This window comes from Camelina sativa, chromosome 16, assembly GCF_000633955.1.
Source record: "Camelina sativa cultivar DH55 chromosome 16, Cs, whole genome shotgun sequence".
Lineage (NCBI taxonomy): Eukaryota > Viridiplantae > Streptophyta > Magnoliopsida > Brassicales > Brassicaceae > Camelina > Camelina sativa.
Genome location: NC_025700.1, coordinates 18,576,597 through 18,587,997, shown reverse-complemented (window position 1 = coordinate 18,587,997; position 11,401 = coordinate 18,576,597). Strand labels below are relative to the sequence as shown.

Below are 11,401 nucleotides of genomic sequence, written 5' to 3'. Positions count from 1 at the left end.
AATCATTCAGGATGATAAACTGCCTTATTGCTTAAGTGGAGCTTTCTTCTCTCGGTCTGCAATTCTAGCAGGCGTGTTTGAGTGTGACTTGAACCGTCCTCTTCCGCCTTCTTCTCTCACCTGAAAATTCGACAAGCATCAACATTTGACGCAGCATTCTCATCATGAGGCAGAGATCAGAATAAAGTTTAGGCTTGTGTACCTTTTTCTTGACTATTTGAACAACATCTTCATCCTCAAGATGATGAGAAAGACCGCAGTGTTGAGGGTAGTGCCTCGCGCTTGTGCCCCAAACCAGTGCATACTTCATATCCTTCACCAGAGTTCTGTGGACGTGGTTACAGAAATCTTCAACTGTGCAACCACCTCTATCCTGTGAAGTAACACAAGGTAATCAAATTCTTATCTATACAAAATAAGCCTGAAAATCCACACGATAAGTGCCGAGGATATAATTCTTACAGCTGAGAGGACAAAGGGTTCATCGAAATCTGGTTGCTGGCTTTGAGGCTTTGAGTAAACTCTCACAAGTCCCATTTCGTCCCACATTCTTGCAAGTAGTCTGTCTAAGTTTAGCTGTTTCAAGCAACACCATCATTACCATTAGACCAGTGTGTTCGAGTATAGATATACACATGTTTCAGAGTATACAGGCCATTATGATGAAGCTAGAAGCCTAGGACTACACTGTATCGGATTTTTCTTTAGACACTACTCTTGCCGATGTAATAGAACAGTTCTACTTGCTAGAACTTGCCTTTAGATTGCAGCTAATAACAATAGAATTTGGCTGCCGTGCTAGCCTATCAACGTCATCGATTCCAACAACATCTATTTTGTTGTAGACATATACACACTTGATGTATTTGCGGTTGCCTTCAATAACATCAATAAAGTCATCCACAGTAGCATCCTCACGAAATAGAACCTGCAATATTCCTTACTTAACTCATTAGGAATCTCTCAATAAAGCAACAAGAGTTTAAGTTATATAGTTCTACTCCTAACTTGCGGACAAGAGAGGCTAGGAATAGTTATTGTCCGAGGCTGATTTGAAAACAAGATTAAAGGTGGACTTATAAATACCTCAGCATTGTGAATCTTGTATTCATGCAGAATTTGATAACAGAGCTTCTCATCAATGCGCGTTAAGGGTGCAGTGGTGTTGAAAGAAATTCCCCCGGTCTTCTTCTTCTTAAAGTATATCTATTAAAACAGTGAAAGTAAAACACCAAAAAATGGTAGCACATCAAGTTGGTACATAACAGAGGGCTGATTTTGGGTTGTTATGATATAAAATCAAGAATAAGAAGATGAAGGGAAAGAGAATTAAGAGCTTTGCTAAGAAAATAGAAAGGGAGGCCATTGATAAAGATAAGTTTTACCTGTGGAGGTCTTTTGTTTAGACGCAGACCCACTGCTTCAAGTTCCTTGGTAAGTATTTGCCTGTGACCTTCACTCTACAACGATTTTGGAAGAAGAAATAGTGAGACAAAATGGCAAAAGGAAAAAAAGACAGAACAATCAAATAACTTGCATATTCATTCAAACCATATCTCTTACTTTTGAGGCATCGAGAACCATCAACACAAGGTCTGAAGACTTTGCAACAGCAATAACCTGAGAAACAAACAGTTTCAATTTACGTTTATTTCATAGCATACCTTAATATGGTGTAAAACCGATAAGTATTTAAACCTGTCTCCCTCGTCCTTTTCCTTCTGAAGCACCTTCAATAATCCCAGGGAGATCAAGCAACTGGATTTTGGTGTCATTATAGTGAATGACTCCAGGAATGCATGTAAGCGTAGTAAACTCATATGAGGCTGCTTCCGAATGTGTCCCCGTTAACATTGTCAAAAGCGTGGACTTTCCAACACTGCAAATCACAGCCACAAACCCAAATTTGGCTACCTTGGCTACCTAAGTGAGAGACTCCAAAGTTTTAAACAAATGCATAAACATGGATATGCGAGTTTAAGATTAGACCTTGGAAATCCTATAAGTGCAACACGCCCATGGCCATACTTTGTAACTTCAAAACCATCCCCACCTCCACTAGAACCCTATTAAGTACGTTTGGAAGATATTTACAAACCAAAATCAGAAATGAAGACTGAATATAGAATCTGAACTCTGCTCCAGCTATAACGAGCAGAAGTTTGTACACTCTATATCTATAGACATCCGAAACAAGCCTAGTAACAGGATCCAAATGTTATACGCACAGACAGTAGTGGTTGAAAAATTCTTCATAAAAAGTTGCCTTACTTTTGGTGGCTCTAACAGCTGTGTTCTGAGCTTTGCAATCTTTGCCTTGAGCTGACCAAGATGATACTCTGTCCATCATATGTGACAATATTTTCATTTCTTCTGCTTTCTTTGCAGAAAAATCAATGATGAATCTCATCTCTATTGTAACGTAAAGAGAAACCTGTAGCTTTATTCTTCTGTGTCCGAGCCATCTCGGCTTCAATCTCTTTAATCCTTTCGACGATTCCCATTTTTCTTTCAGAATTTACTGCTACAAATGGCTAGAGATATGCAAGGATTGAGGTATCTTCACTTGTTTCAGCATTATTGGAAAAAACCAACAATAATCAGACAGATAATTTAAAAGAAAATCATAAAATCACCAATTAACCATTATTAACTCAAAAAGACAAAAACTTTAAACTGGGGCAACACGAGATGCGTCATCTAAAGAACTTCCAATAGAAAGAACAAAGCTTTTAATCAACTAAGTCTAAAAGAAAAGAACAAAGCTTTTAATCAACTAAGTCTAAAAGAAGTAACATATCCTGCAAACGAAAGCTCACCTCTTTGGCTACCGATCAAACTACGACATGCAGATTACAAATACGAAGTTATACAACTTAGCCTTTACATATGATTCTCGGCAGTAACAGAGCTATGTGTTGGCAATTTTAGTGAAAAACAACATAAAAGATCGAAGCTATTGAATGAAAAGGGAGGAATTTTGATGAGTGGATGGCGATCGAAAGATGGTTCTAGAGAAAGCGAGAAAGATGGTTCTGGGTCGAGAACCATCTCCAAGAAATAATGGATCGAATACAAAAAGGCCCAATCAAGTCCGAGTCAAACGCAGAGTTGGCATTTGATCATCATGACTTCAGTTCCATGGATATTATTTATATTATAGAGAAACCATTCATACCAATTCAAGAAGACTCAGAGACTACTTAATAGTACTTTCCTCATATATATAACCCACAAAGCTTGCTTCAAAAGTTACAAGTCTACAGAAACTATTATCGTCTCGTCTCCTTACTTTGCTATCTTACAAAAAAAAAGGAAAAAAAAACTCAACTACAAAGAAGTCGGATCTTGTTTCCCTTCCCTTCTGTTACTGTATCCACCAATCTTGCTTACCGGGGAACCAGAGATTGCTTCTCCGCAAGTTCCCTTACCCGTGACAGAATCTGCACAGGAATGTGCATCGACCCATGTTTCTTGAGACTTCCCTGTAAACACAGTAGTATATTCACAACTAAGCACATCCAGGTTCTCGGCAAAGGAAACTGCAGTTACAAGCTAAAGGGATAGAGAGAGAGAGAGACATAGAGAGAGGTACCATGCTGTTTGAAGGACTCTGAGCAAAGCTTGCTTTCAGAAGATTTCGCCATTTGTCCTACAAAACAACAAGATGGTTAATCCAAAGCTTAAATTGATAGGACATGCAAAGAGGGATAATTAGTTGGGTTACCTTGAGATCTACAGACGTACGATATGAATGTGATGAAAAGGAATGCTTTTTGATCTCAGACCACTTTCCAGCTCCATACTTTGATACACCCTCCACTAGGTTTGTAACCTCAGACAGAGTCCAAGCTCGATGGTGTTTCCTTCTAAGTGCACCACCTTGCGTGATTGGCAGGCCCATGTCATCCGAGCTATTTCCAGAGGAGTCTATGTGCTCTGGCTCCATGTCTTGATCAACCACACTGAGAATATGCTCTTCGTTGTTCTTGTCACTTGTAGCAAACTGCATTTGCAAACCAAGAATGCAACGAGAAACTGTGTCATATCTGGAACGCCAAATTTATCTAAATATCAGGTAGGGGGTAAATGAAATATCATCCGAGGCCATCTCTAATATCTGCAAACTAGGAAATGAGGATGAGGAAATTTACAAGATATTTCGATGGATAGAACCAAAACAAAAGATAAGTCTTACTTCTCTTTGGACTGGTCGAGAAGTAGACTCTACCACCAAATCTCGCTTCACAACCTCATTGTTTAACTGAGATGGGGTCAAACTGAAGTTACTCTCTGCTGGACTAGCTCTATCTTCCAAACAACTGGAATGATAATCCTACACAATGTTGCATTATCCTTAATTACATTCCAACTTGTTGACCAGAAAAAAATATAACATTCCGATTTAACAACAAAGCAAAAAATGGTACAGAAGTAGATCACTCATTTTATTATATTTTCCATCTATGCTTCTTAAAATATTATTTGGCACGTGGAAAGAGCAAGATATGATAGGGCCAAATCATTGGAAGTTCAAAGAAAAGGCATGAGATTGTGTAATGCAACAAAGAGACATACCATAAGAGCCATGATGTTCTCTCTTGGACGGCTTCTCCGGACATGAGAAACATAAGGAACCTCAATTTCAGATCCAGCAAGGGATACCGTCCTGGTGACAGCAACTCTCTTTCCTGAGGAGACGCTGATAGACCTGACCTCAGGTTTTTCGGATGACCTCTGATCCTTTGAAGGAATCATTGGCTTGTCATTTTGCCGTTTTTCATCTGTTTCTGATAGTTCTTCAATGTATCTTCTTGTAGGCTTCCTCACTCGTTTTGCAGCCCTCTGTTCACTGGAATAATCCTCACTAGCGTAATAGTGGTCAGTAGCATTCAAATGATCAGTACTCGATGGCGCCTCTTTCGGTTTAGTAGCTCTTACATCATCACCCATATCCTTGCTAACGACATTAGTCATAACGCTGGACTTCTCTTGCTTTCCAATTAACTTGTTATCTTTTATTGTCAGGTTAGTTGCTGGTACATCACAAGATTTAACAAGTCCCATTGCAATCCTCCTTTTGAGCCATGTCTTGTCCTTAACGGTTGTCTCACGGCCAAACGTTGCCCTGAATGTTTCTTGAAGTGCTTTAATTGGTAAATCATCCAAGCAGATCTCGCCTCTAACTCTAGAAAAATCAGGTTTTTGAGCAGCTTCAGACAATGCAGTTTCTTTGGGACTAGCTGCTGCGTTTGAGCATGGTTCAATCATATCAGACTGATTCAAATTGCATTCATTCTGAACATTCGATGCAAAAGAAATGGGTTCTTGCAGCAAAGCTTCATAGTGGGTTTGATCCTCCTTAATAAACTTTTCTTCATTAGAAAACTGGATGTTGGCATCTGGAGGAGTAGAAGGCACCTGAGATCCATGTACATTGCCTAGCCTCTCTTCTTGTTCGACCTTTTGCAACATCTCCTCATAATACTGCAAAAATCTCAAAGAAGGAATAAAATCTTAGGAGTAGGCCATCTGGTCTGCGATAGAGTTTTTATGAAAACTTTAACATTAAAACATTAAAAAATCTACAAGTAGGAATGATAGTTTGTCAGAAAGTCAGATTCTATTTTCAACATTCGTGAAATAGGACTAACCTGGTCTGTATATGGTCGCACATTATCAGACTGCAATAAACCTGAATTTATAGCTGAAAGAATAAGATATAAGGTCACCAATTTGTAACAATAACAGAATATGGGACACCAGATGGAGAAACCACAGAGAGATAAGCATATTTGGGCATATATCGATAATAGAAATCGGTATGAATGTGAAATGGATTGATACAGATTTATGGTTTGATTAAGAAACCCTTAACTTTAGCTCTCCTCCTGATTTGCATCTAGGATAACCACTATCTATAACTATAGGCGTAGTGCATTTGTATATGCAATGCCTTCACGAGCATAATTAGAGCTAAACTAACATAGGCTTTTAAGCAAGAGAGGTTCAACATATAAAGATTTATGGGAGCCAAACCTTCTGAACTTTCAACATGGGACAACCGAGAAGGTATCCCTTCAGCTGGAAGGTATCCTACAGTCTGACAAGCATCTGAAGCAATATGCATATCTGTCTCATTGACCTCCAAATTTCCTTCATCGGTTGCAAGGTAGCCTACAGTCTGACAAGCATCTGATGCAATAAGCATATCCGTTTCATTAACCTCCAAAATTTCTTCATCGGTTGCAGGAACTAGTCTTCCATCTCCTGAAACCTAATCATTTGCATAAACCACCAAACATAAGATTTTGAAAGGCTAATACCTAGTCATAGTAGATATATTCTTCAATTCCAGGAAAAGCAAAAAAAAAAAACCCTCCTAGAATTATCATTTTGCATGTTATAACTTGGACGTCTTAGAAAAAGTACACATTGATAGCCGTACCCGAACAAGCTTGTAGGCAACAGGATTTCCAATCGGATTTGTTGGAGAAAATGGTGTGACACTTGTCTGAGCACTGCCTTCAAACATCTCTCTGCAGTCCTCAACAGTTCCAACCGCAGTTCCCATCGCAAATCCAACTTCAAACACACAAACTGAAATCACCAAATTGGAAAAAGCAAATAAATTGATAAATAGTCAATATATCTTTAAAAGTAATCCACCAAAGGATGCTGCAGTCCTATGAAATAACTTCACCAAAAGAAAGAAATCAATCTATCACAGGGATCAGAAATATAAACAGAATGTGTAGTGCAAAATTATATATACAACAAATAGACAGCTATCTCTGCAAAAATTGCACACACAAAAAAAAACTTAAAACCCAGAAACGGAATCCCATTCAAATAAAACCATCAAAGGAAAACAAAACAGTCCCAAAGTGAGAAGTATCTATTATCAAACAAAGGTGAGGCCTTTGAAGAGGAAAAAGATAACACTAAGTATACAAAATCAAAAAGACTAACAATTTACACTACCCCATCTTCAGATTCCAAAGAATTCACAAGTTTCCACAATTGAAAAACAGAGACTTTCTCATTCTCAATAAAAAAAACCAATTGAAATTTTCAGTATATTCCATCGAATTTACAAGACAGAATTTAAGAGAGCAACGAAATCAAAGTTTGAAAGAAAATAAAAGATGGAATTTTTATCATGCTCACCACCGCTAATCAAGTTTTTTTTGTCGCCGGAGAGTGTGACAACTCACAGAAACAAAAAAAACGATTGAATTACACTTTTGTTTAGTAACCTTGAAGCGTCGGAGAAGAAGAAGTCGTGTCTAACAATGGATTCGTCTTCGATGATCGCAGAGGAAGAAGCTTCTCCTTCTCGGATTAGCAAAAAAAAACAAAAAAAAAAAAAGAAATTTGGGAAATTTTTGGTGCTGCTTTATGTTGGCTCTCTTTAGGCTTTTTTTATTTTAATTTTTTTCCTTGAAGTGTTTAAGAGCGAATTAACATGTCCCGGACTCCAAAGCGTTTTATTAACTCAAAATCTTTATTTTCTGATTTGGAATCCGTACGTGATACATATGTCATGCAGTTTGGTCCGATATTGCCACGTCAGTAAATAACTTAATATAGCTGGAATATGCCAAAACAGAGTAAACTACGCTCCGTTTCGAATCACGTGTGGAAGGACGCCGTGTCGGATGATATATCTAGATTAGCAATGCATGTCGGCTGATTTTACAATTTTGGTTATTTCCAGATTTACAAGAATGTGTACGGTTGGGTATTTCACAATCTCCATTTTGGTTATTATCATTTTATTTTTATTTTTAATTTACACTTCCATTTTTTATGTACCTAATAATTTGAAAACGAGGGAGTATATGTTGCACAATGGTCCTTCACTCTTCCTTTTTTGCACAATGGTCCTTCACTCCTTTGCAGACAAAACTAGATGAAATACAGTACAATTCACAAGCATATGTTGCTAAACAATGTCCTTTATCCTTGAAACCTCATTGTAGACTTTACTTCTCTTGCAGCAATGATCCTTTTGATGCATTATGAATGGAAGTAGACCTGTTTCTTTTTGCAACAATGGAAACTTGGAAAACACAAACACATCATGAGGGTAAGCAATAGCACCAGGTTACCATCGTACTAGTTATGTTGGAATATATTTATTTACCAACGTTGTGGACAGTGGAACTAAGCAGTTAGCATCAAAAACACATCAACTTTAGTAAATCTTAAACTGAATTCTGAACGTACAAATGAAAAAATTTGTCATAGAAAAGCTTAATTAGAAATTCCAAACTGATTTTCAACCATCAGTATTCAGTAGAGTAGAACAAGTGTCTAAGATGTAAGGTGCTTCCGAACTCCCAAGAACTTGCGACATAGATAGTTCAGAGAGACTATAAACTCCATTTTCACTATAAGCATTGTCACTGGATCCTCTTATACCATAAAATCTGGTGTAAGGATTTGAGTAGAGAGATGGATCAATGCTAAAGAAAACTAGCAACAAACAAAATATTCCATAAAAAATAGTTTTGTTACGAGGAAGTTTAAATCAAGGTTTCTATGCCATTGCTTCAGTTCAAAGTATTCGAACAAAGATCTCAAAGCAAAGACTACCAATGCAATCTAATGTAGAATTATAAGCTACATCACAATATTATTAGTGAGTAAGGAATATAGATCTAATTAAACAAAAACATTTACAAATAAAGAGACTCATCAAAGACATCAGGAGAAAAGTGAACAAAAATTAGAAACTAGGGAGCAAACGTTTTTTTATCAATTGAAGAAGAAAGTCCCAACCTTTTTTATCTTATCAGCAGAAGAACGTTGAGATAAGGTTGCAAAATGAAAGGCCTGGAATTTTGACACCTGGCACGGTGATAAAGCGCCACAATAATGAATGTTTCCTTCATCATATAAGAAAGGCTTTGTGGTAATTATCACCGTGTAGAGAACCTCTCCCTCGTCTAGAGGGTTACAAGAAACCGTTGGGAGATTACATTACAGTAGTACACAGTAAGGACTGTAAGGTGAGGAGGACGAAACCTTATCTTTGCAACTGCAGACATGGCGGGTACTTCTCTACCTTCATCTCTCCTCAGCCAAGGACCTTCGTTACTCTTCTCTACTTCTTCGAATCAGGTCTCTGAAGCTAAATGTGGAATAGTGATAACATCTGGAAAACGTTCTCTTGTTCGTTGTTTGGCTAAGAAGAAAATCAGTTTTGTGGATCAGATTCTCGATTATATCGAAGGTATCTTCAATTTCACGGGAATATGAATTTTGGGTTTTAAAGGTGAAGCCTTTTTTCTGAACATTAAAAATCTGAATGCTGTTGTGTGTTTTTTCTTGTTTTAAGGCGGTCCGAAGCTTAGGAAATGGTATGGAGCGCCTGAACTTCGACCAAAGGATGGATCTTTAAGTGGAGACGACGATGAGTTGAAAGGTATTACCTAAAAGGGCTTGAATTGGAAATCTCAGGACTTAAGACATAACTCTTATATGTCATTTGGAATCCATGAAACAGAGGAAGAAGAAGATGATCTTGATGGAGAAAAAGATGCTGTTTTTGTAACGGATGGAGACAGCGATTTGGGTCAGGTGTGTGTTTCAGGCTTTCATAGAACCATTATATATTGGATGCAGCAAGATGAAACTGAGAACTGTTAACTCTTAGCTGATGTAGATGATTATACTGCAACTGATTGTGAAAGGGACTCGGACTAAAGCACTTGTGAAGGACAAAAGAAAGGCTTTAGATGCTTTTGGAGCTTATGTTGAGGTTAGTTCACTGAATACATATATAGTACTCCCTATTTCTGTCTCTTCTTTCTGTTTACTTCGACAAACATTCAATTACTGTAAATCTGTGAAGTTGACGTCTGGAGATGCAAGCAACGAGCGTTTCTTAAGGAAAGCTTTTAAAGGCGTTGGTGCAATCATATCCCCAACTGTATGTTTAACCAAACCCTTCATCATTCGTGTTGATCTGTCTTGTACATTTATCTAAACCGTTAAGCATTTCATTCTTTCCTTCAGGAAGGTTTCTTATCTAATGTCAAGAGTTTAAGAGGTGTGAAACATGCAGTTCTCTTGTCTCAGGTAAGGATACATACATATCCATGACTTTACCTTCTTCATACTTGGTTTCATATTATGATGTGATCAGGGTCTTTTGTCTGTGAGATCATGGTTTAATGAAGCTGCAGTTGTCTGTTTATGAAAACAGCGGGGGAATTCAAGCTATGATGAATAACAAAGCGAAAAAACTGGCTGAGCAAGATGAAAAGGCTGTTATATCTTCGAACGTCCCTTATACAATCATAAGAACAGGCAAGCTTGAGAACAGTCCTGGAGGGAATCAAGGCTTCAACTTTAGCGCGGTAAATTTATCTAATAATTGATAAACTAACAAGATGAAACATGTGTTCACTTGACTGCTTGGTTTCAACAACATTTTTATGAATGAAACAGGGTGCTGCAGCTAAAGGAAGCATAAGCAAGGAAGATGCAGCTCGTATATGTGTTGAAGCTCTAAGTGTGATCCCACCAACAGGGTTAATATTTGAGGTAGATAAACAATCTTTGCTTTTCTAGATATAAAACGTTATGTTTTTATTGATGCTGCTACCAGTTCAAAGAAGCCTATTTTACTGATGAGGCTTCTGTTTCGGTCAGGTTACGAATGGAGAAGAAGTTGTATCTGACTGGGAAGGACAGTTGATGAAAGTGATGCAGAGACAGAGTGAAAGGAAGTAGTAACGTTCAAAGTGGAAATGAACAGAACATCATATTATACATCATCATTGTCTATCTTTACAACATCTTTCTATTGATGTAGATAAGAAATTATTTCCTTCATATTTGACATGGGTCTCAAGAAACTTTGAAAGCCTTTAGGATTGATTACAAGTTTCTCTCCTCTTGTACGCATCAAAAATTGTTTGTTTTCACTATTGTAAGATTGAGAAACCATTAGAATCATAGCAAGAATTATATGAACAGTATGGAGGCCCTACCATTTACTGTTTTTATAAAATATCCAGAAAGAAAATTGATAGGAAAATGGATGTGAGCCAAGAAATTGATTATAAAAAGGTGAAGTGAACCAAAAAGTTTGGCTGGATTCTTTTGTCCAAAAGCCAATGAAAACAAATAAAGAAAGGGGGGAAAGAAGCTTTGTGTTGTAAAACAACTTGAAACTTGTGTAAAAATGGAGAAAAAGATAAGGAATAATAAAAAGTACCTAACTAAAGTTAAAACTACAAGTCTCTGTTCTGTTGTCTTTTTGACTTTAAGGATCATGCAAGAACAGAGGCAACGAGGATAATCATCTTCTTTTGCTAGATCAGACTTTAGTACACTATCATGTCTTTTTTTTTTCTTAATTTGATTCGAGTATCATCTTACTTTA

The 11,401-nt window shown here is 37.4% G+C and overlaps 3 protein-coding genes across 8 annotated transcripts in view; 1 reads left to right on the top strand and 2 right to left on the bottom strand.

Annotated features, from left to right (window-relative positions):
• Positions 1 to 2,977, bottom strand: part of LOC104751117 (developmentally-regulated G-protein 2) — a 5,494-nt gene extending 2,517 nt beyond the window's left edge. The window contains exons 1-12 of one of the 2 annotated variants that reach the window (XM_010472996.2): positions 2,820 to 2,976; positions 2,435 to 2,565; positions 2,272 to 2,339; positions 1,990 to 2,066; positions 1,699 to 1,879; positions 1,564 to 1,620; positions 1,386 to 1,460; positions 1,087 to 1,206; positions 758 to 928; positions 463 to 576; positions 203 to 373; positions 11 to 120 (exon numbers count right to left, since the gene is read on the bottom strand). In XM_010472996.2, the coding sequence (XP_010471298.1) occupies positions 25 to 120; positions 203 to 373; positions 463 to 576; positions 758 to 928; positions 1,087 to 1,206; positions 1,386 to 1,460; positions 1,564 to 1,620; positions 1,699 to 1,879; positions 1,990 to 2,066; positions 2,272 to 2,339; positions 2,435 to 2,504 (1,200 nt within the window). In that variant the 5' untranslated portion in view covers positions 2,505 to 2,565; positions 2,820 to 2,976 and the 3' untranslated portion in view covers positions 11 to 24. Of the gene's footprint in view, positions 1 to 10; positions 121 to 202; positions 374 to 462; positions 577 to 757; positions 929 to 1,086; positions 1,207 to 1,385; positions 1,461 to 1,563; positions 1,621 to 1,698; positions 1,880 to 1,989; positions 2,067 to 2,271; positions 2,340 to 2,434; positions 2,566 to 2,819 lie in introns of both variants that reach the window. The other variant, XM_010472995.2, reaches the window with a different exon arrangement.
• LOC104751114 lies at positions 3,197 to 7,453 on the bottom strand. 4 transcript variants are annotated; one of them, XM_010472990.2, is made up of 9 exons: positions 7,171 to 7,453; positions 6,449 to 6,600; positions 6,040 to 6,277; positions 5,655 to 5,707; positions 4,579 to 5,487; positions 4,199 to 4,336; positions 3,728 to 4,006; positions 3,596 to 3,652; positions 3,197 to 3,485 (listed from the first exon to the last, which is right to left on the bottom strand). In XM_010472990.2, the coding sequence occupies exons 2-9, from the start codon at positions 6,572 to 6,574 to the stop codon at positions 3,390 to 3,392; spliced, it is 1,896 nt and encodes a 631-aa protein (XP_010471292.1). In that variant the 5' UTR covers positions 6,575 to 6,600; positions 7,171 to 7,453; the 3' UTR covers positions 3,197 to 3,389. The 4 variants fall into 4 exon arrangements, with proteins under 4 accessions (XP_010471292.1, XP_010471295.1, XP_010471293.1 ...); XM_010472993.2 differs by having other exon boundaries at positions 5,655 to 5,695; XM_010472991.2 differs by having other exon boundaries at positions 6,449 to 6,585.
• Positions 8,920 to 10,989, top strand: LOC104751113 (uncharacterized sugar epimerase YhfK-like). 2 transcript variants are annotated; one of them, XM_010472989.2, is made up of 9 exons: positions 8,921 to 9,241; positions 9,347 to 9,433; positions 9,515 to 9,588; positions 9,674 to 9,769; positions 9,863 to 9,940; positions 10,027 to 10,089; positions 10,197 to 10,370; positions 10,462 to 10,557; positions 10,666 to 10,989. In XM_010472989.2, the coding sequence occupies exons 1-9, from the start codon at positions 9,055 to 9,057 to the stop codon at positions 10,744 to 10,746; spliced, it is 936 nt and encodes a 311-aa protein (XP_010471291.1). In that variant the 5' UTR covers positions 8,921 to 9,054; the 3' UTR covers positions 10,747 to 10,989. The 2 variants fall into 2 exon arrangements, 1 of the variants encoding a protein (XP_010471291.1); XR_002035712.1 differs by lacking the exon at positions 10,666 to 10,989 and having other exon boundaries at positions 8,920 to 9,241; positions 10,217 to 10,370.